General features: G+C 40.9%; 2 protein-coding genes across 13 annotated transcripts in view; one reads left to right on the top strand and one right to left on the bottom strand.

The window, feature by feature from the left end:
• LOC116712074 (NACHT, LRR and PYD domains-containing protein 3-like) overlaps nucleotides 1-21,383 on the top strand; it is a 1,065,068-nt gene that overhangs the window by 697,926 nt on the left and 345,759 nt on the right. For 3 of the 12 annotated variants that reach the window (XM_032551846.1, XM_032551842.1, XM_032551837.1), the window contains exons 1-5: nucleotides 1,023-1,251; nucleotides 5,308-5,454; nucleotides 5,910-6,029; nucleotides 7,328-7,554; nucleotides 10,099-11,875. The exons of 5 other annotated variants lie outside the window; for them this stretch is intronic. In XM_032551846.1, coding sequence (XP_032407737.1) covers nucleotides 5,327-5,454; nucleotides 5,910-6,029; nucleotides 7,328-7,554; nucleotides 10,099-11,875 — 2,252 coding nt within the window. In that variant the 5' untranslated portion in view covers nucleotides 1,023-1,251; nucleotides 5,308-5,326. Of the gene's footprint in view, nucleotides 1-1,020; nucleotides 1,252-5,307; nucleotides 5,455-5,909; nucleotides 6,030-7,327; nucleotides 7,555-10,098; nucleotides 11,876-21,383 lie in introns of those variants that run through there. 4 more of the 12 variants (XM_032551847.1, XM_032551851.1, XM_032551853.1 and 1 more) reach the window with 4 other exon arrangements.
• On the bottom strand, nucleotides 14,394-19,977 carry LOC116712144 (uncharacterized). Its single transcript, XM_032552035.1, has 2 exons — nucleotides 17,940-19,977; nucleotides 14,394-17,818 (listed from the first exon to the last, which is right to left on the bottom strand). Exons 1-2 carry the CDS (start codon nucleotides 19,164-19,166, stop codon nucleotides 17,690-17,692), a joined length of 1,356 nt encoding a protein of 451 aa, XP_032407926.1. The 5' UTR covers nucleotides 19,167-19,977; the 3' UTR covers nucleotides 14,394-17,689.

The raw sequence follows: 21,383 nt of genomic DNA, 5'->3' as shown, positions 1-21,383 counted from the left end.
AAACATCATTTCAGTCCAAACATGGAAACAAGAGCCGACTTTGTTCAAGGCTGACATCACATCTCAAACAGTGGTTTTAATGGCTGAGAGGCGACCATGACCTCTGACCCCTCTGGGTTAAAGAGCTGGTTGAACACAGAATCTTTGTTTCACATTTTCCTTCAGTAAATGAACTAAAACAGTTTTTAGTTCAGATAACTGCTGTCCAAACTTATGGCTCTGAGACAAAACTGTCGTTTAATAATGAATGAGAACCAAACCTGAAAAAGTTGCTTCTGCCATTAGAATAACTCTGAGCTTATGCAGTCTAATGTAGACCTGAAATAATATTTGAAGCATCTAAATGCTGTATATCTATATTAAATAACTGCTAATTATTTGAACGATATTTCGGCTCTACAGAAACGTTAATGGAAATGTTGCATCTGGAAAAATGAGCATTAAATTCTCCATATAGTAAAAATGTCTCTTTCCTTCCAGCTGCAATGCATGTAAATAAACATGGTGGCTCACAGAAACTAATGGAAACTTTTCTTATCAGTTGGTTAAAGTTGCTAACTTCAGTTCAAACTGGAGACTCTGAGTTTACAGGACAAATAACAGAAACTGCATTAACTGTAAACCTTGCAGATGGATTCGGGTCGATCCGCCTCGTCGTTTGGGTCGGTGAGACACTTCACCTCCTTCCCTGCTAGTGTTGGTCAGAAGGCCGATGGCGATGTGTGAATACGCCCTTTGGGATTTCAATTTGATCAATAAAGGGAATAAAATTCATTATTAAAAATAAACCAACATATCATAGCAGCATTATTTTCTCTAAAATGTTTTTTTCAGTCTGGTTTATGGTTTTACATCGTTGATATAAATCAGCTAGATCTGTAATGTTGGCTGATTACTGCTGTTAATTTTATTATAATTAACTGCTGGAAATATTACAGTATTTTCAATGAGTTTTACAACTTCTAATATTTACACAATAAATTTCTGTGTTTTCTACATTTAGTAAGTATGAATTATGTGAAATTTATGTTTCTGGAGTTATGGTGATTCCATGTATTTTCTACTGTAATATAATGTTTTGGATGTTACAGTCTGTAACTGTTGGTATTTTTAAAAAATGACTTTAAATTGTCCAGATATTTTTTACAGTGTACACATCAGAAGGTGAGCTCCTCCTCCTCCTCACCTGTATCAAGCTGATCACCTGCAGCGCCTCCATTGTGTGACGCAGACATCTCAGCAGCAGATCCAGTGAGTACACACACTTTCTATAAAATTGGTTCTGACCCGTTTTCAAGCTTTTCTCTGTTTCCGGGTCAGAGAAGCGAGAACAGACCGAACCTTTCAGTCCCAGTTTGAACTAATCTGAGCAGCAACTTCCGCTGTTTAAATATAATCTCTCTGTTTGTGTAAAAGTGGTTTAATGTCAGATATATTATTGCGCTGCTGTCATTTAATGCTCTGAATAGAAAGTTTGTCACTTTAACTCTGGGAATAAACGTCTTTAAGTTTTGACGCCTGTTAAAGACGTCAAAACTCTTTAACAATGAGATTATAATCTCGCCTGTTGGGACTTTATGATCTGAATGTTGATGAACAGGTTTGTTTTGCCAGTAGAGGCTCATGAGAATGTAGATGAACTTGTCTGACTAGAGAATCTCTTAACCCTCCTGTTATGTTTCCTTGCAGCTACGAACCATTTTTCACCACACACACACAAACACACACACACACACACACACACACACACCAAACCACACGCACACACACACACACAACAAACCACACACACACACACACACACAAACACAAGCCCACCCCCTCACTATTCTCTTTACTTCACTAGGAAACTGCGAGAAAGCAGAAAGTGTTCATGCAACTGTTGACAGGAATCTTTTCTGTTCCTGTGGACAAACTCCACCCACACTGAGTGACACTCAGCAGAAGTGGAGGAAAACATAAATACTCTCTGCATGACTTATTTGTTTTGATTTTAATCAGCGGGTCAATTTGACCCTGAACAGAATGTGTGTCTCAAGTACAATTATAAAGAGAACCCATTGAAAAAAATTGTAATATAAAAAATTTACCAAAGATCAATTTCAAGGAAATTATTGTTTTTTTGTGTGTCTAGGTTTTTTTCAGTGGACATAAAAAATGTAAATTCCATTTTTTATGTCCAAATGAGTAAATGAGCAGGTTGTTGTTATTGATCCTTAATTTGTGAGAAATAAAAAACATCATTGGACAAATATTGAGTGAAATGGTTAGTATTGGAGTTAATAATCAGATACAAAAATGTTTTGGAGGATTATTTTGGTTTCTGACATTATTGCATGATTAAACACTCCACAGGTCAAACTGACCCAGGAACATTATTGCTGTACCTCAGAAACGAATGTAAGAGGAGAGTTAATCTAGAAATACTGAAAGTTCTTTAACTTTATTGTTTTCTTTGAGCCAAAAAAATCTACCTGAACTATTAACTGTAAATATTTATTCCACAAATCAATTGAGGATTTTAGACGCTTCTGTTAGTGATGAAAACACACAAGTCATGTGACTGTGTGACATAGAAAATGAAACTAACTTTGTTCTTCAGATCAGACTCCATTTTGAGACGGAGGACAGAAATAACTTGTGGTTTTAAGACATAAGATTTTTGTTGTGTTTCTACATAATGAAATTGGAGTGGTGCCCTCAGTGATGAATAGATGAATAAATAAAGTCTTAATCAGGCCTCAGGGTGCAGCATTAGGGTGTGGGTGTGTCTGCAGGGGGCAGAGAGGATGGAAGGTGGACAGATTGATTTCTCAGCTCTTGGGGAAAAGCTGATCTTTAGCCATAAAGTGGTTGTTCACTTTCTGTATCTGCAGCGTTTCCCAGACGGTAGCGGTACAAACAGTTTGTGTCCTGGGTGGGTGGGATCATCAGCAGCAACACAACTGGCCTTCCTTTGCAGTCTGCCAGTATTTATTAGGTCCAGGTTCGGTAACTGACTCCCCACCATCCACTGGGCCGTTTTCACCACCCGGTCCAAGTCCTTTTTGTCCTGGATGGTGCAGTTGTCGTCCCACCCAGTCGTGCTGAGGCAGAGGATGCTCTCCATCACGGCTCTGTAGAAATTCTTGAGCCACTGAGCAGGAAGTCCAGCCCTGTTCTACTTCCTGAGGAAGAAGAGTCTTTGTTGGGCCTTCCTCGTCAGAACAGAGGTGTTCAGTGACCGGGTCGGGTCCGAGGTGATGTGGACGCCCAGGAATCTGATGTTGTCTACCTACGCACTCCACCACCTCCACCTGAATTGTAACAGGTGGTGCTCTGTCCTCCTGGACCTGCTGTGGTCCACTGTGACCTCCTTGGTCTTGCTGGTGTTGAGCTCCAGGTTGTTCACTTGTTAATAGAGGTCAGTGTTGCAGCTCCATGTTCCTCCGTGTCTCTTATGGGTCTCTGGATCTTTTTCTAACTGATCAAATCAAGGGACGCCCACAGCGGCCCGAGTCGGCAGAACAGTGACGATCTGTGCTACCTGGTCAGATGTTCCTACCATAGAGCATCGGTGTGAGCATCGCCTCTAGGCAGGACGGATAGAAGAGCGTCTATCATGGGGTCCTTGTAGGGGTAGTGCTTTATTGAATTGATTTTAATTCATGGGCTGATCAAGAAAGTATTTAGACAGGCGTAAAATTAAATTCATTGAAATGAAAACTTTATTGTGAAACGTTGCTGCTTATAAATTGTTGTTACACAAGGCAACATTACACATTTATATTTCATGAGAGAAATATTTAACAAAGTGCCACAACTTAGTTACTGCGACTGTGAGATCTACCATGATCCCACATGATCCCACCTTTAGGCAGCACTAACACCTAAAGATGATCTGATTGTGTGCAATAATGACATCATGAATAGAAACTAAATAAAAACTGAATGAATCTTTTAAAGAGCAGAACTGTTTTTATCTTAGTAGGAAAAACCAGAACAAAACATTTGTAAACTATCACAGAGTATTAGGGTCATAATAAGATAAATAGAAATTATTTTTGGAAGAAATGCATAATATTGTGAGAATAAAGATGTTATAGGGCTGCACAGTGGTGCAGTTGGTAGCACTGTTGCCTTGCAGCAAGAAGGTCCTGCGTCTTTCTGCATGGAGTTTGCATGTTCTCCCTGTGCATGCGTGGGTTCTCTCCGGGTACTCCAGCTTTCTCCCACAGTCCAAAAACATGACTCTCAGGTTAATTGGTCTCTCTAAATTCTCCCTGTGTGTATGGTTGTTTGTCCTGTATGTCTCTGTGTTGCCCTGCGACAGACTGGCGACCTGTCCAGGGTGAACCCCGCCTCTCGCCTGGAACTTAGCTGGAGATAGACACCAGCAACCCTCCCGACCCCAATAGGGACAAGGGTGTTAGAAAATGGATGAATGGATGGATGGAAGTTGTTATATTCTGACTTTATTCTCATATTTCATCTTTTATTTCCTTAGTGTGTCCATAATACTCCATCATGTTAAACTGGTTTCTCTGATTATTTAAATCATAAAATGTGACACATCACTCCTTCCTCAGCAGTCTGGGGTTCATCAGAAACTGATGTTTCTCTGATCTGTGGAGTCAAACCAGATTTAAACTCTCAACAGATTTTCCTCTCTTCCTCCTCTCTGAGTTCTTTCTTTTCCAGTTGGACTTCTTGTTTCTCCTTGCAGCAGTGAGAAACTCTTTGTCTCTCTAAGCTGCTGGAAAACTGAACAGATCTGCTGAAAGCTGAGAGTGATCAGATCACTCCTCATGATCTCCATGGATCACCTGATCCTGAAGTCTCTCTGATTGTTGGTCCGTCTGGAAAATATTCCTTCCACATATTCCTGCCTCTCTGACTAAACCTGACTCTCAGCAGGAGGACTGGCAGCCCGTCTAAAGGAGGTCTGGACCCCAAAGGTTTCAGAACCGCTGCTTTAACTGAGCCCATCTGTTCAGGACCAACACATCACCACTTCATAGGAAATGTTCACTCCTTCATTCACTACATCTGACCTCACTCTGGATGTTTCTACAGACCTGGAACATGATTCCAGTTTAGGTTTCAGACTCAGATTTGAAATGTTCTTAATAAAGTCAGAAGTTCTCCAGAAGGTTCTTGGATCAGCCAGCAGACATCAGAAGGTCATGAAGAAGTGAAGGAGAGAACAATTCAGACCCAGATGTTACCTGCTGGATCAGGTTCCTCTGATCCTCTGAACACATGATGGGAATCAACTTTCTGCTTACTGGATCACTGGGAACTGACTGGTACTGGTTTCTCTTTCAGATTCACTGAGGTCCAGAAGATGGAAGATTTGGACCTAAAGGAGGACAGAGCAGAACCTCCAGGATCCGTCTGTCCCTCTATGAGGAGTGACCGGTCCAAGGGAAACCCTCCATTTTTCAGTACTGAACCAGAACCATCAGACCCAGAGTAAGAAACCAGTTTCTAACTGATTCATGTGACTCCACACAGATTTATTTAATATTAACTTGTTTATTTTCATCAAATAAATAAAAAGTAACTTAATTTCTATGCAAACTTAAAGCTAAGTAGACATGAGGAATGTCAGCCAATCAGTAGAGTTTTAATGAGGCTTCAGTGAATCAGTGATGGATGAAAATGATCCATGAAAACAAAAACAACCAAAACTTTAAAGAGCAACAATTCAGAGGTTGTCCCTAAACCCCCTGACAGAGGGAAACTTCTTTACTGGGACCACTGGACCCAGTTTATATACTGGGAAGACTGGATCCAAGTAGGATGACGACCCAGAACTTTAAACCTTCTGCTTCTCTGCAGCAGTTTGTGTTCTGATCTTCTTCAGTGTTTTTATCACAGAGTTTCTCAGTAATTGATGTGATCTGAATAACATGTTTGTGTTTCAGAGATCAGAACCTCAGACTGAGAGCAGAACCTCCAGGATCCATCTGTCCTTCTATGAGGAGTGACCGGTCCAAGGGAAACCCTCCATTCTTCAGTACTGAACCAGAACCATCAGACCCAGAGTAAGAAACCAGTTTCTAACTGATTAATGTGACTCTGCAGAGACCAACCAGGATTTAAACTTTGATTTCAGCTTAGAAACTGATTCATGGAAACCAAAACATCATTTTAAATAATTTTAGTTCTTTTTTCAGTTGTGATCTAAACTGTTCTTTGAGAGAAAAGAACAAACTGTGGAGGAAAAACTAAATAGTTTCCTTTGTGTCTTTATGAATCTCTAGCAGCTTCCATGTTCCACTGAGGTTTGGGGCCTCATGTGTAAAAGAGTGAGCAGTTTTCACACTAACACGGACAAATTTAGAAAAGTGGCGCACAAAAGTAAATTTAGATATATAAATCTGTACGTACGTATATACCTGCACACCTTAACTTCATAAATCCCAATTTGCAGGAAATAAAGCAGCTGCTGCCTGTCACCACCTTGTAACAAGGCAGCCTTTTGCGGCTGGATTTTACTGTGAGGAGGAAAAGTTGAGGCAGAGTCAGGTGGAACAGCAATGGTTTATTCTTCTCACAGCATCAATAAAATCATTTCACAGGTGAAACTGCAGCCTTTAATAGTCCCAGCTGTGATGGACCAAACCACCTTTAATTCACAGGGGATCTCAATTCACCAATATCCACTTCTTTAAATAAAATACCTTTTATTAAATACAAACATTTCCACTTACTTTTTATAAATATTTTATGTTTTATCATTACACCATAATGAAACACCACAAAACCCATAAACAACCCCCCCCCCCCAACTTTTCAATGGCCTTTTCTGGAACCTATAAATGGTGTCTGGATCAGGACAATAATCAGGACAATAAAACTACAAAGTGAACACAGAACCAAAGTCCAAAGAATCATCATGAAGTCAGATTTAGCAAAAAATAAGACAAAGTTTAAATAACGTGTTCTTAGCATTGCTATCATGTCCAAATAATGTTCTGTCACAGTAAAAGGCTCTTTATAAAGTTCTTAGATAAATGCAAACTGGATCTGAATCCTGTTTACTGGTGTTTCACCATTAAAGAATGATCCATGTTTCTACACTGGACTCTAGATTAGAATCAGATTTTGGTCTTTGAGCCTCTGATGGAAACAGTTTTCTGCTCTGACTCAGACAGAATAAAGATTTCAGATGGAAATACAACCAAAGAAAGATCAATCATAACACCAAATATAGAATGAAATATTTCAAACCAGAGATCATCTATGTTCTGAGGTTCTGTTCTGACTCAGGTTCTGGTACCAGGACAGCTCCAGCCTGTTGTTAGTGAACTATTTCAGTGATGAAGAAATGTCTTCACAGAGGGAGGAAGAGGAGCAGCGTTGGTGAGGAGGAGCAGCCGTCCTGCTGTGCTTTGTGTCAGAAGGTTCTGATGGATCTGGTCTCTACCAGCTGTGGTCACTGGTTCTGCAGACAGTGCATCAGGTTCTACTGGGACCAGTCTGGACCCTCCTCCTGCCCCCAGTGTGGGAAAAGACCCAGAACAGGAGCTGGACTGCTGACAGCCAATCAGAGCAGCTGTGTTCCAGGTGAGACTGAACATCTCCAATCAGAGCTTCCTTCTGTCGTCTGTTGGACCAATTCAATGTCTTTAGTTGGGATTTGAACATTTAAGGTTTTATAAATCTTTCTGTCAACCAAATCTCTGTATTTCCAGCTGGTGTAAATGTTTTTTCTTTAAAGTGACTCTGTTCTCAGCTCTTTGTCCTAATTGTATTAAAACTGAACATCTTATTAAATCTGATGGTCATGTTGATGCATGAACTAGGCAGCCTAGTACTGCACTAGTGACATGCTAGGAGACTAACATTGTTTTATGGTGTGTAAAAGTCAGTCCCAGGGATCTTTAGATAAAAATTCACCACTTTATTCAACTCTGACTACATGAATAGTGCACAGAATCCAGTGACTCCGAAAGGAAACAACAACAGTGATTACACAGCACTCAGAAAACTTGTATGGTCTTCTGAGTTCAACACCTGTCTACTACCTGTTGCCCCTGACTCAGATTCTTGAGCCTACAGCACCATCTAGTGACCAAAGAGGAAATGTATCACATATTTGGCTCCTGCAATGTATGGAGACAAGGTGGAAAAAGCAACCTGCTGCACTGCTGATGTTACAGAGAGAGGGAAGGAAAGTCTGAGACAGAAACCTTTATTTACTCTGATAATATAGCACTCATTGCAGTTTATATGTTTCTACATATAAAATGTAATACAATTGCAATTTAAGTAAATATCATTTATTTGCCCTTCTGTTTAATACAAATTAAATCATCAGTTAGTGGATCTAAAAACATGATGTAATGCTGATCACATTTAGAACCGGCCTAAGGCATAAATTAACTAAGAGAACGTCAGTGCTGCCAAGTTTGATTTAATGGTTTCAGCATAGATAAAGTAAAATATTATAAATGGTTTAAACATTTACATTTAAGATTTTAAGGAGCTGGTAAGTTTATTTTGTAAAAGTTCAAAGAACAATCTTCATAGATAGATTGCTTTGTTGCTACAGCTACAATCTGAGGCTCTCAGTTTAATCCTTGAGTTTTAACTGTTCATTAATGCATCTTAGTAAACTACAATTACATTTGACTGCTCAGCCATTTAAACTAGGCCGCCTCTCCCAGATTTGACTAAATCTATGGTGACATGCTAAATCAAATTCTGCTCAAGGCCTCATAAAGTATTGGACCGAACCTGAATGTTGAGCTAGACCGGCTGCACAGCGCATCTCTGCTACTGGATTTAGAGGGACAAACAAACATTAGATTTAATTTATGTGGCTTTAGTAGCTCTTTTATTTTGTGTCTGTTGAGTTTTTAATAATTGCCACTGAAACTGTTTTGGTTGCCCGAGCTTTATAGGACAAGTTGTTCTGATCTCCGCATGGCCGCCCATCAACTCTACCTGATTTTAAGTAGGCAAAGCATTTGGTATGCTTTGTGTAGGCGCAACAAATAAACTAAAATAAAAAATAAACATGCGTGCTTCACTAGTCACGAGGCAAACGTTAAAGCTCCTCCATGGGCTGAACCACCGGTCCATTAACGCACTTGTTAACCAGGATCTCAAACTTTGACACAAATGTGGTGGATTTAATCTTGACTCCTACCTTGATGAATTCTACAAAGAAACATGGATCATCATCCTCACAGGGGGTTGATATAAATGTTCACATAGGTAAGCCTATGTGGGCGATCTGCTCCAAGGTAAACTACAGAGATCAAGCCATGACAGCGTGCGCGACGCAGCCAACACTCAGAGGCGCCAGCGGTGTGATTGTTCTGCACTGCCTGTTCAATGCATCAACAGTAAAAATTATAAACCCATCTTTCTTTCAGGAATAATTCTGCCCTGCTAGTGAAATGCTCAACGCAGAAGAGATGCTTGCATTCCGGCTTATTCAAAAAAAGAAAAACATTTTTTTTAAATGTATTTTCTTTCTAATAAAAACAAAAAATACACAAGGCTTAACCTGGCGGGTGGGCACGTAAAGCATGGCGGCCCGCCAGGCCTATAATACACTGGGGAACACCCTCTAATAATTCTAATAATCTATTGTTTACTTCTGAAGGACTAAATCAGTTCCATATCATTTTCAAACTACTACTCTTTGAAAACATCCAATCCAGTATTTGACAGAGAAATGACATTTTAAATGTGAACTCTACCAAATACAATGAGTGGTTTCTCTTACATATTAGAGCTTTTCCTCTAGATTTTTTTCATTAAAGCTGGAAAATTCCAGTAGAAAACATTTTCTTTTGTTCCTTTCTTCTGAAGCTTCTATTTGTGGGAGAAGTTCAGATAGAAACTGTAAAATGAGGACATGGTGACATGATGCAGAAGAGTTCATGTTGCTCAAAGCATTTAATGGATCTGTTTTTGTCAGTATTTACTCATCTGATCTGATTTGTGAATTAAATACTTGCATAGAATATTCTGGTCACAAAACAGAGGCAGAAATGTGATGTTTGATAATAGAACAATATCATTTTATGATGATGGATCAAATTCTGTTTCAGATGGGGTTTTTTTTACTTCAGTTGTTTCTTTTCTTTGTTTTAGCAGATGTTGTTCTACAGCAGGTTCTAAAGGAACATAAGATCAGTCTGAGGAGGAGATGTGAATGTGTGACTGAGGGAAGTGATGAAATGGGTAGTAGAACCCTCCTCAACAGGATCTACACTGATCTCTACATCACAGAGGGACAAAGTGAAGAGGGGAATACCCAACATGAGGTGAAGCAGCTGGAGACAGCTTCCAAGATCCAGAACCTCCATGACTCTCCAATCAGGTGCCATGACATCTTTAAATCCTTCCCTGACCAACATGGAGCCATCAGAGTGGTTCTGACTAATGGCGTCGCTGGTGTTGGAAAAACCTTCTCAGTTCAGAAGTTCACTCTGGACTGGGCAGAGGGCTTGGAGAACCAAGATGTCAGTGTGGTGGTTCTGCTTTCATTCAGAGAGCTGAACTTGATCAGAGATGAGCAGCACAGTCTTCTCACGCTGCTCCATGTTTTCCATCCAACACTCCAGAAGCTCCCAGCAGAGCAACTGGCTGTCTGCAAACTTCTCTTCATCTTTGATGGCCTGGATGAAAGCAGACTTTCACTGAACTTCAACAACAGTCAGCTGGTTTCTGACGTCACACAGACGTCATCAGTCAACGTTCTGCTGACAAACCTCATCAAGGGGAACCTGCTTCCCTCGGCTCTCATCTGGATAACTTCCAGACCTGCAGCAGCCAATCAGATCCCTCCTTCATGTATTTCCAGGGTAACAGAAGTACGAGGCTTCACTGACGCCCAGAAGGAGGAGTACTTCAGGAAGAGGTTCAGTGATGAAGAGCTGTCCAGCAGAATCATCTCCCACATCAAGACCTCCAGGAGCCTCCATATCATGTGTGGAATCCCAGTGTTCTGCTGGATCACTGCTACAGTTCTGGAGAACATGTTGACCTCAGAGCAGAGAGGAGAGCTGCCCACGACCATGACCGACATGTACTCACACTTCCTGCTGGTCCAGACAAAGAGGAAGAAGAACAAGTACCATGGAGGACATGAGACAAGTCCACAGGAGCTGATGCAGGCTGACAGAGAGGTTCTTCTGAAGCTGGGGAGGCTGGCGTTTGAACATCTGGAGAACGGAAACATCATGTTCTACCAAGAAGACCTGGAGCAGTGTGGTCTGGATGTCACAGAGGCCTCGGTGTACTCAGGAGTTTGTACAGAGATCTTCAAAAGAGAGAGTGTGATCTTCCAGAAACCAGTCTACTGCTTTGTTCATCTGAGCATTCAGGAGTTTCTGGCTGCCGTCTACATGTTCCACTGTTTCACCACAAGGAATACAGAGGTAGTGAAGAAGTTCTTGGAAAAGAAATTCAGTGAAACATCTCTGGAGAGCATCATGAAAAAAGTCCTAGAGAAATCCTTCTTCAGTAAAAATGGCCACCTGGACCTGTTTGTTCGTTTCCTTCATGGCCTCACTCTGGAGTCCAACCAGAGACTGTTAGGAGGCCTTCTGGGTCAGACAGAGGACAGTCCAAGAACCATCCAGAGAATCATCAACAATTTGAAGCAGATGAGCACTGATACAATCTCTCCTGACAGAATCATCAACATCTTCCACTGCCTGGTGGAGATGAATGACCTCTCAGTTTTTCAGGAGATTGAACAATTCTTGAAATCAGGGAAGAAGCTCTCAGAGATCCAATGTTCAGCTCTGGCCTTCATGCTGCAGATGTCAGAGGTTCTGGATGAGTTGGACCTGGAGAAGTACAACACATCAGAATCGGGACGACTGAGACTGGTTCCAGCTGTGAGGAACTACAGAAAGGCTCGGTGAGTCCAAATCAGTGATGGCATAGTTACTTTCAAAAAGTAACTTTATTCGGATTTCTGATTACTCTTTGAAAAGGTAACTTAGTTAGATTACTGGTTACCTGATTTGGAAAGTAACTAAGTTACATTAAAAGTAACTCTTTTAGTTACTTTCAGCAACTCCTAACAACAACGCTCCGCCACCTTTGAAAATTACATGAAGCTTTTCTAATGCTTAATTGCAAGTTATTTTATCATGGTAACATCCACAATATATCTCCACTTATAAGGTTGAACTGAAGGGGAGCTTTTTTAACTTTAGAAAAAGCAAACCCAAAGACGCTTATAATAATCGGACTTGGTGACAGAAACTCAATAGTTCTTGTTTTTCCAGCAACATAATGTGCATCTCCCTCCATTGTTTATGTTTCTGTCGCTTCTGCTAACTGTTGCATAGAAACAGCAGTCGCTCCCCAAGATACGTAGAGGAAATAAAATTAAATTAGAAAAGAAAATAGCAACGCACAGTGATTTGGATAAGTAACTTTAATGTGATTACTGGATTTGAAAAAGCAACGCATAACTGAAAAAACTGGTCTGACGTCAGTAACACTTTACTGACGTCAGACTCTGACTCTGTAACTCTGTTACAATGAATGCTGTGTGAATGCAGCATTCATTGTTTGCATTGTTGCACTGTTTCTTCTTCGTAGCTCAAATTGCTTCTGGTTGTCTTTGGCCTTTACTTCCTTCATTCTTTGGACTATTTCAATCATCTAAACATTCAGCTACTCCAGGACAGCATTGCTGCAGCTTTTAATATTTAGAGGTTTTTAAAAATATTCCACTTTTTATCAGTCTTCATGTGTAGAATTTCATAAAACTGTTTTTGTCTGAAAGATCCAATCAATCAGACACATTTTTTATTTCACTAATGACTCACAATCGAATGAGGTAATTAGTCCAATTTTGTCTATTGAACGTTCAGAAAATCCAGCGGCTGTAATTAGCCATAGCAAATTGGCTGTGCTAAAATAACCTGAACAGGTGATCAACTCAAAACCACTTGTCAGGTTTGACACCTATTAAAGACAAGTTGAACAACACAGAAAAGACAAGAGAGTTAGATTCTTTTGTACTCGCGAGGAGAACGGACAGAGATGTGTTTACAGTTACAAATCTCCAACCGCCCTGAAACACATTTGTCCGCTCCTCTCTTTTTATTACTTTCAGAGTCCCTATCACAGAGAGCACTGCAACTCTAAAGGGTGGGGACAAAGCATTTTAGTTGCAGTGCTAAATGACAATCACTAACTAAACACATGTTATCTTGCATTAAAACACAGAGTAAAAACAGAACAGGTCGTATATCTTCAAGGCGACGATTCGTCAGCTATCTAACAGCTCAAAGGAAAAAGAAGTCCTGGCGAGCAACGAACCCCGTGAGCACGGTTATCACTGCTTCTCTTCAGGGAGGCCCTCTTGTGAAGACGGAGATAAAGTAGATCAAAACATACAGAAACAGTCTTTATGTTTAGAGAAAAGAAAACAATCATGGAACATCAAATATGAAACACTATTGTTATAAAGGAAACAACAAATATATGATAATATATACATTTCACCTAACATTCCCCCGTGTTTATCACATATTTGTTCTAATTCTCATATCCCTCCAAAGGCAGCCACTTCAAACGATTTTCAGCCAGGAGTTCATTTTTTAGGAACGCAAACATGCGTACACTCAGGGATCATATTCAGCCCACAGGTTAGGGTCTGGATACAGGTTAAGAGAGTCGTCATCAGAGTATTCTTCGTCAGGCTCAGGATGTTTTGCTAACAAAGGATACATCTGTGCCTTCTGGTCTTCCATGGGAGAGATAGCTGTGGTAATGAGACGGTTAAACAAGGAACGCAGGCAAGGAATACAACAACATCCACACAAGGTTAAAATTACAGCAAAGACTGCAATTGATACTAAGACAGAGGACACAAGGGTTCGGTACTCTCCCAAAAACATCCATCCATGCATCCCACATGGAAGTATTCACACCAGAGAGTTCTGTCATTTTGCCATTAAAGGTACGGAGACCCGCAATGGCCTTCGTCAGGCTCCCGTTAGCTGCTGTGTTTGGCAGAAATGTGCAGCACCTTCCTCCAAAGATAGCACACACCCCCCTTTTTCAGCTAGCAGCCTGTCAAGAGCAATGCGGCTTTGGAAAGCCATCAGTGAGGTAGCGGCCAGCTGCTCGTGCACCGCCTCGAAACCAGCCTGTGTCCAGTTGCCCAGTTTTTGCACGTTGTAATGGATGTAATTGATTCCGTCTATGTTTTTGTTTATCGTACACCACCAACAAATCGAAGATTCAAAACCAGCTGAAATTTGGTCGACTAATTTATATTCATCAGGTACACCGCGAGGGACGCCGATGGCGTCGATGTACGTGGGATCACCATAATTTTTCCATGTTAGATCGCGTTTCTCTAAATGATGCCACTGTTGTGGCAAAATGCTAGATAAGGTGTGAATTAGATCTTGTGCGGACATAGGATAGACAGACACAGGTAACAGTAAGGAGACTAATGCACAAAACCCTGTCACCTTTCGAGGTAATCTATCAAAAAGTCTGTCGTCACCGCACCACCACCAACATCTGCACGAGAAACAGGGTTAAAGTCATTGTTTACATTGATTACAGTAGTACACATGGTGTCTGAAAGATTTCCCAATCTTTTCCCAGACCCTGTTATATTTACACATGAGAAGTTACTCGGAGCTATCTTTAGAAGAAAAGGTTTCTTTTCATCTGCTGCTGTAAGGGGAAATATTGAATCATAAATCACACAGGTGCTATTAGGATTAGTCTTAGTCATTACTTCTAATAGACATTGTTTTATAATGGTTGGTGGAGTCACACGAAGTAGAGGCCTTGGTTCCATACATACTACACAATACAACAGTCGTTCCCTGATGAAAACGCACACAAAAAAAAAAAAATAAATAAATAAATAAAAACAAAAACAACATATTTACTCGCAATTTCATCAAAAGTGCATCAAACCTAAACTATCAAAATGTTATTTAAGAAATTTAACGGAAAAGTGAAACTTCTAAGATTTAAAACAGTAAAAGTGCTTATTTCTGGCAGTTTTAATGATTCTTTACAGCTACTAGAGACCCAAACTTTAGCTTCTCAGAAAATTAAAACATTAAAGACCAAAGAAAAAGGATTTTGAATAGAAATGTACCACAGCAAAACAATCTGGCTCTTCATTGAGAGCTGTATGCAAGCATATTACAGAAAGGTGAGTGGAAGGTCTTAATCCTGTCAATTAACTTTTAGCATGTTTTCTTGAACCAAAGGTCAGAACTTAAAGAGGAAAACAAATCAGTATCAACAAAAAAAACCCTCGTCGAGTATTTCTGTGATTAAATTTTAAACAACCCAACCCCTCTGACAACATAACAAGTCTGAATATGGCCATTTCATGAATACACACATTATTAGGTCCTTTACAATACAATAAAATGTATCAAGTAAATAGTGATGGTCAGTGTTTCTCACACTACGTTACATATTGTGAGGTAGGTGTGCCTTCATTCCACGGCAGTACTTCACTTATCACTACATATGCCTCATAAATAACCCTTAAAAATTCTTGTAATGAGTTTGTAGCCCTTCATATCTGCGAAACATCAAGAAATGAGAAAAACAAAAACAATGTGCAACAAAACTACAGATAAATGCACAGATGGACTAAGTACATGATCACAACTCAAAAGGCAGAGGAAAGCACTTTAAACTTTAGTTTCAGCTTAGAAAAGAGCATACAAAAGTTTTGACTGTTCGTATACTTGATTGTTTCTGAGAGAAGTTAGGAAACTGTCTAAAAACACAAAGAAAACCTCAAAAAAGCCACTTCTAGTAGTCATTTGTAAACATTCATAAAAACTCCTTCTCCCATCCTACAAAAAGCTTTAGCTGAGCTGAACCAGGTGTTTATGTACAGATGTAGGAACATCTGCGATAGCTGGTAGGTGCAGCCTAAAATACCTTAAACAATAATCATTACATCAGGATGAGACAGAATGGAAAAAACAAAACAAAAACTAAACAATTATATAACAGAAACACTTCAAGTTGAAGCCCGAGGGTGGAAAACAGGACTTATTCAAGATCTACAAACACACGCCACACTATCTAGTTTAGAAGAGAAATATGCTACTGGTCCCATTTTATCACCATGTTGTTGAACCAGTACAGAAGTCATAAAATGACCTCGACAATCTACCATTTGAACAAAAGGTTTTTTATAGTTTGGTAGAGAAAGTGCTGTGCTTGACACAAGGGCCTGTTTTATTCTGCAAAGGGCCTCTTCTGCTTCATCTGTCCAACTCAGCGGAGAGGACATTTTAAAATCTTTTTCATACATCAATTTGCTTAAAGGAGCCACAAGTTCTGCATAATTGGGCACCCAAGTTCGACAATAGTTAGTTAGTCCTAAAGAGGACATCATCTGTTTTTTGTTTGTGGTTTTGGGGGCTTGGAGAATTTTTTTTTTTTTTTTTATCCTCCAATATGGTTCGTCCCCCTGCACTCAAATCATGACCCAAATATTTTACTTTTTCTTTACATAGCTGGAGTTTATTTTTATTGACCTTATGACCTTCTTCAGCTAAATGTTTTAAAAGCGCTAAGGTGTCTTGCTTACAGGTTTCCATGTTTGGAAAGGCTAATAAAACATCATCTACATATAACAAAATTTGGCTCCCTCCTGGGGGTCGAAATGTTGACATACTGGCACTCATCACTTGAGAGTAGATTGTAGGTCTCTCACAGTAGCCCTGGGGCAGTCTGGTATATGTGTACCTGTTCCCTTCAAAAGTAAAGGCAAACCAGAATTGACTCTCCTTATCAACAGGTACTGAGAAAAAGGCATTACTGATGTCTACAACAGTGAATACCTTTGCATCTGATCTAAGGGAATTCAACAATGTGTGTGGGTCAGGTACACACGGTGCCCTCTGGATTACAGCATTGTTTACTGCTTGTAAATCCTGAACCATCCGCCATCCGACAGAAGGGGGCTGTTTTTTGACAGGAAAAATAGGAGTGTTGCACGGAGAATTGTCACACCGTACTACGACTCCTGCCTCAATGAGGTCTTTAATTACTGGTCTTATACCCTCCTGTGCATCTTTTTTTAAAGGGTACTGTTTCACCTTTGGCCTATATTCAGTTTTAGGTCGGACTTGCACTGGCAAGGCTCCCTTCACGAGGCCAACATCCGTGGGTCCCTTGGACCATAATTTATCAGGAATGTCCTTTAAGAGAACTTCCTCTTCTTCTGTAAGCAACAGATGTCAGTGTTGTCTAGAGTGCAAACGCTGCCCCTTTTGAACCCATGCTGTCCAAAAAAGTGCTTTTCTAGTTAACCCAGTAGACGCACTAGTTGCCACATTTGCGGAGGTTGCCACCCAATCAGTAGCAGCTTCTCCTTCCTCAACGACCCTGCCCAATTTATCCCACTGCTCACTTGTATGTTTAAACAGGGACACGTGGAGGTGTCCATGTTCTGTTCAAAAATTTTAGATACTCTGGGAGGCTCACTGCTGCCACCGAGGTGTGTTGTGTGTCAGTGTACAGATAGGTCACTGTTATCTTGGCTGGGGTGACCTTGTTGAGCCTGGCTTCATAGTTCTTATCAGGCCCCGGAGTTGTTTTAACCCAAAGAGTGATGTGAAGACTCTCAGGAGATCTTTGATCCTGCGGGGCAGAGATGGCTTTACGCCCCTCCGCCAGAAGAGTCTGTGTAATGTTGTGTGGAGGCCTGTTAGGCACATCCAATGAATAGTGATAATGTGGTTCCCCATATCCCTGGACGACAAAGAAATCTTCCTTTTTTATTTCTGATCCCTGCCTCTAAAATCTCCCCTTCCTCGTCCCCATTGATAAAAAACTTGTTCCTCATTCTGGAGGAAAACCCCTGGAACCTTTTTCTTCTCTTTTACTACCTTCTCGGCATGAATAGCATGATTAATGTATTCATCTAAGGTTCCAGTCCCCAATCCTACGTAATGTTTAGTTACCCATGATCTTATTGCGTCTTTTGACCCTGCATGTAGTGCATTTTTTAACTGTTGTTTATATGGACCATTTTCGTCATCATTTTCCACCAGTCCACTGTGCATCTTAAATGTGTTCATCATTCTTGTCCTAAAATCATCAAAAGTTTCTTCCTCCTTCTGTTTGATCCTGCTTATCTCAGTGTAGTTTGCTCTGCGTTTATATTTTTGAATTGTTCTTGCTGCTAAAGCATCAACTCTGGTTGATAGTTCCCTATCGTTATGTGCAAGAACTGCAGGAGGAGACCCACTTAACGGGTTCCACCCTCCTCGAACATGGTGCCAGTCACTACCTAGGGCAGTCATCCATGCTTGCTGGACTTCGTGTCCGTTCAGATGGTAGGACTGGCGCAGGCTATCCATCTCTTCAACAAAACGGTTTACATCCTCCTTATAAGATGTAATCCCTGCTAGTGCTTTTTTTATGTCCTCCAGGGTCCACGTTCTGTAGACCAGAATCGTGTCCGCTGCCCCCTCTGCTCCCGCATTGGGATTTGCCACTTGTATCATTGGATACAGTTCAGATGTATTTGGCGGACTATCTTTCCCTACTGAAGGAAAAAATGGGGGAGGGAGAGAAGGCGCGATGGAAGCAGTGGCCCCCTGCACCAAGCTCTCCCCTAATGTTTTAGACCATTCAAACTTTTCTCCTTTTGATCTAGTGATAGGTCTGTCACTATCGCTCTCCTCATATTCAGGGGGCGATGGCAAAGCTGGGTATAAACTTCTACTCTGCCCTCCCTGTTTTACCCCCTCAGCGTTTTTTGTAGAAGCACCATCTAGTTCTCCACCCCCACCCGCTGCTTGTTGCTGCGTTATCTGCCTTCTTGACCCAGTTTCATTATCTTCGTTGCTGTAGTACATCACATTCCTTTCTTTATTCTGTTCTGCACTCCTTTTTTTAGATTTATTCTGTCCTTTTTCTCTTTTTAGCGCTAATTCTAACCAAAAATCCACGTCGTCATACCCCTGTTTGCGCATTTTCTTTGGATTTGACTTTGTGTTTTGTTTGATGTTATCCTGCAGTAAAGTTAGTTTTTGTGAGTTAAGACGGCCGTCAAAGTTATAGTTTGTTATCCAATTATCCAAATGTTTTGTTTTACCAGGATCCTGGGTTTCGACATATTTCCAGTCATTTGATGTTAAACTGTCTGTCGGCTTATTTCTACTCATCCCTTTTCCCATTTTTATGAAAATTTGGCCCAGTTTGTCGACGCCTAGGGAGTCCTAAAAACTGGGGTTCTGTTCAGTAGGCCAGCAATTGAAATAACCTGTTGAGGTAACCCACGCTTCAACTCTTTCGAGTGGGGGTTCTTACCTCTGCATCCTCAAGAGGTTTGCTGGTTACAGTCCTACTGTTTTATATGAGGTAAAATACCAAGTGGTATTTCTACCTCCAATCACTCGCACAGACACACACACTCTTTTTCCTATTTTTTATTTTGTCGCGGAATTTAAGCGCCTGTTCTCGCAGGACTCCGCCGTCCTTTTTTGCAACGGGTATTCGTCGGGCCCCGTCTCCCTGAACAGGAAGGCACCAGGCTCCGTCCACCTAATCACGGAATTTTGCGCGAGGACTCCGCCGTCCTCCACGGATTTTCGTGCTCTATTTGTTACCTGTTAGAGTCTAGAATTGACAGGGTTTTCTGTGCGCGCAATGACCCTCAGTCACTCGCCACTTTTAAACAAGAATCACTCACCCCCGTTGTCTTTTCCTGGAGCACCGTCAACCGTGAGATCCCAGCAGGCAGGTCGAGCTCCAGCCCTTGAACAGGATCTGATAAGTTTCCACTAGGAAACTTGCCGTGCGCACGGTCTGTACTGGGGTCGACCAGACCTGCCGGAATCCTTCTGGTGTATTGGCGACCGGCAATCGAAGGACCAAGTAAATGTCAGGTTTGACACCTATTAAAGACAAGTTGAACAACACAGAAAAGACAAGAGAGTTAGATTCTTTTGTACTCGCGAGGAGAACGGACAGAGATGTGTTTACAGTTACAAATCTCCAACCGCCCTGAAACACATTTGTCCGCTCCTCTCTTTTTATTACTTTCAGAGTCCCTATCACAGAGAGCACTGCAACTCTAAAGGGTGGGGACAAAGCATTTTAGTTGCAGTGCTAAATGACAATCACTAACTAAACACATGTTATCTTGCATTAGAACACAGAGTAAAAACAGAACAGGTCGTATATCTTCAAGGCGACGATTCGTCAGCTATCTAACAGCTCAAAGGAAAAAGAAGTCCTGGCGAGCAACGAACCCCGTGAGCACGGTTATCACTGCTTCTCTTCAGGGAGGCCCTCTTGTGAAGACGGAGATAAAGTAGATCAAAACATACAGAAACAGTCTTTATGTTTAGAGAAAAGAAAACAATCATGGAACATCAAATATGAAACACTATTGTTATAAAGGAAACAACAAATATATGATAATATATACATTTCACCTAACACCACTCCTACCTTTTCACTCTCCGTCTCTCTTTGTCATTTAAGCACACCCGTTGCCGTGGCAACCGCCTGAGCTGCGCAAGCCGAGCAGAGATTACATTAAAAACAAAACATTCAGTCCGTTACAATATTAGGTTTTCAGTCTTGATGTTTATTTTGTGATTATTAATAAGCCTCTCATGAACACAGCGGTGGTTGATGAGCTGATTTAAACTCCTGCTCTGCTAGTCAGTCGGTCTTTGAGTCGCCTTTTTTTGTTAGTGGAACCAAAACGCGCTGAATTGTGCAACACCTTGTTGAAACAATAACTCCAGATTATTATTTTGCTGACTCATTAATTTGAACACACTTAGTTGATTTACTTTATTTTTTAAATTCTTTAATAAAACTACAAATGTTTTGGATCTTAGTGAATATTTTGATAAGTGCGTCAGAAGAGGACTTGTTGGTTTCAGCCTCCTGGTGTTCAGTTTGTCATCTACTGCCAAGATCAACTCAAAACCTTCCCACAATCAATCACAATCAACATATTGAGCTCCCCTGCTTTAGACATTCCAGCCTCTTCTAGTTACTGGGAGAACTTTCACTGGTTCACCATTAAAGATGCTGCTTCCTGTGGGGAGCCACAGTGGATCATCTGATGGGGAGAGAGGAGGACAGCTCTGCTGGAAGCATCAGGCTGCTTTTAGCAGAGCTGTTGGATTCATTCATGACCATCTGGTTCTTTCCATCATGATCTATATTTTATATCTATAGTAAGGTGGTGGGGGGCAGTCTGTGAAGGAAACTGAACTTTCCTTCACAGACTGATAGAAGATCGTCAACATCTGGCTGCAGCTGAAGCTCCTGGTTTCCTCAGGAAGGAGAGCTTGGTGACTGTTTAGTGTCAGGAGTTCATCTGGATGTTGGATCCAGATGAAGATGCTTTGATTACATTTACATCCAGCAGA

Source organism: Xiphophorus hellerii, chromosome 21 (genome assembly GCF_003331165.1).
Source record: "Xiphophorus hellerii strain 12219 chromosome 21, Xiphophorus_hellerii-4.1, whole genome shotgun sequence".
Taxonomy (NCBI): Eukaryota; Metazoa; Chordata; class Actinopteri; order Cyprinodontiformes; family Poeciliidae; genus Xiphophorus; species Xiphophorus hellerii.
This window is presented reverse-complemented; position numbering and strand designations above follow the sequence as displayed.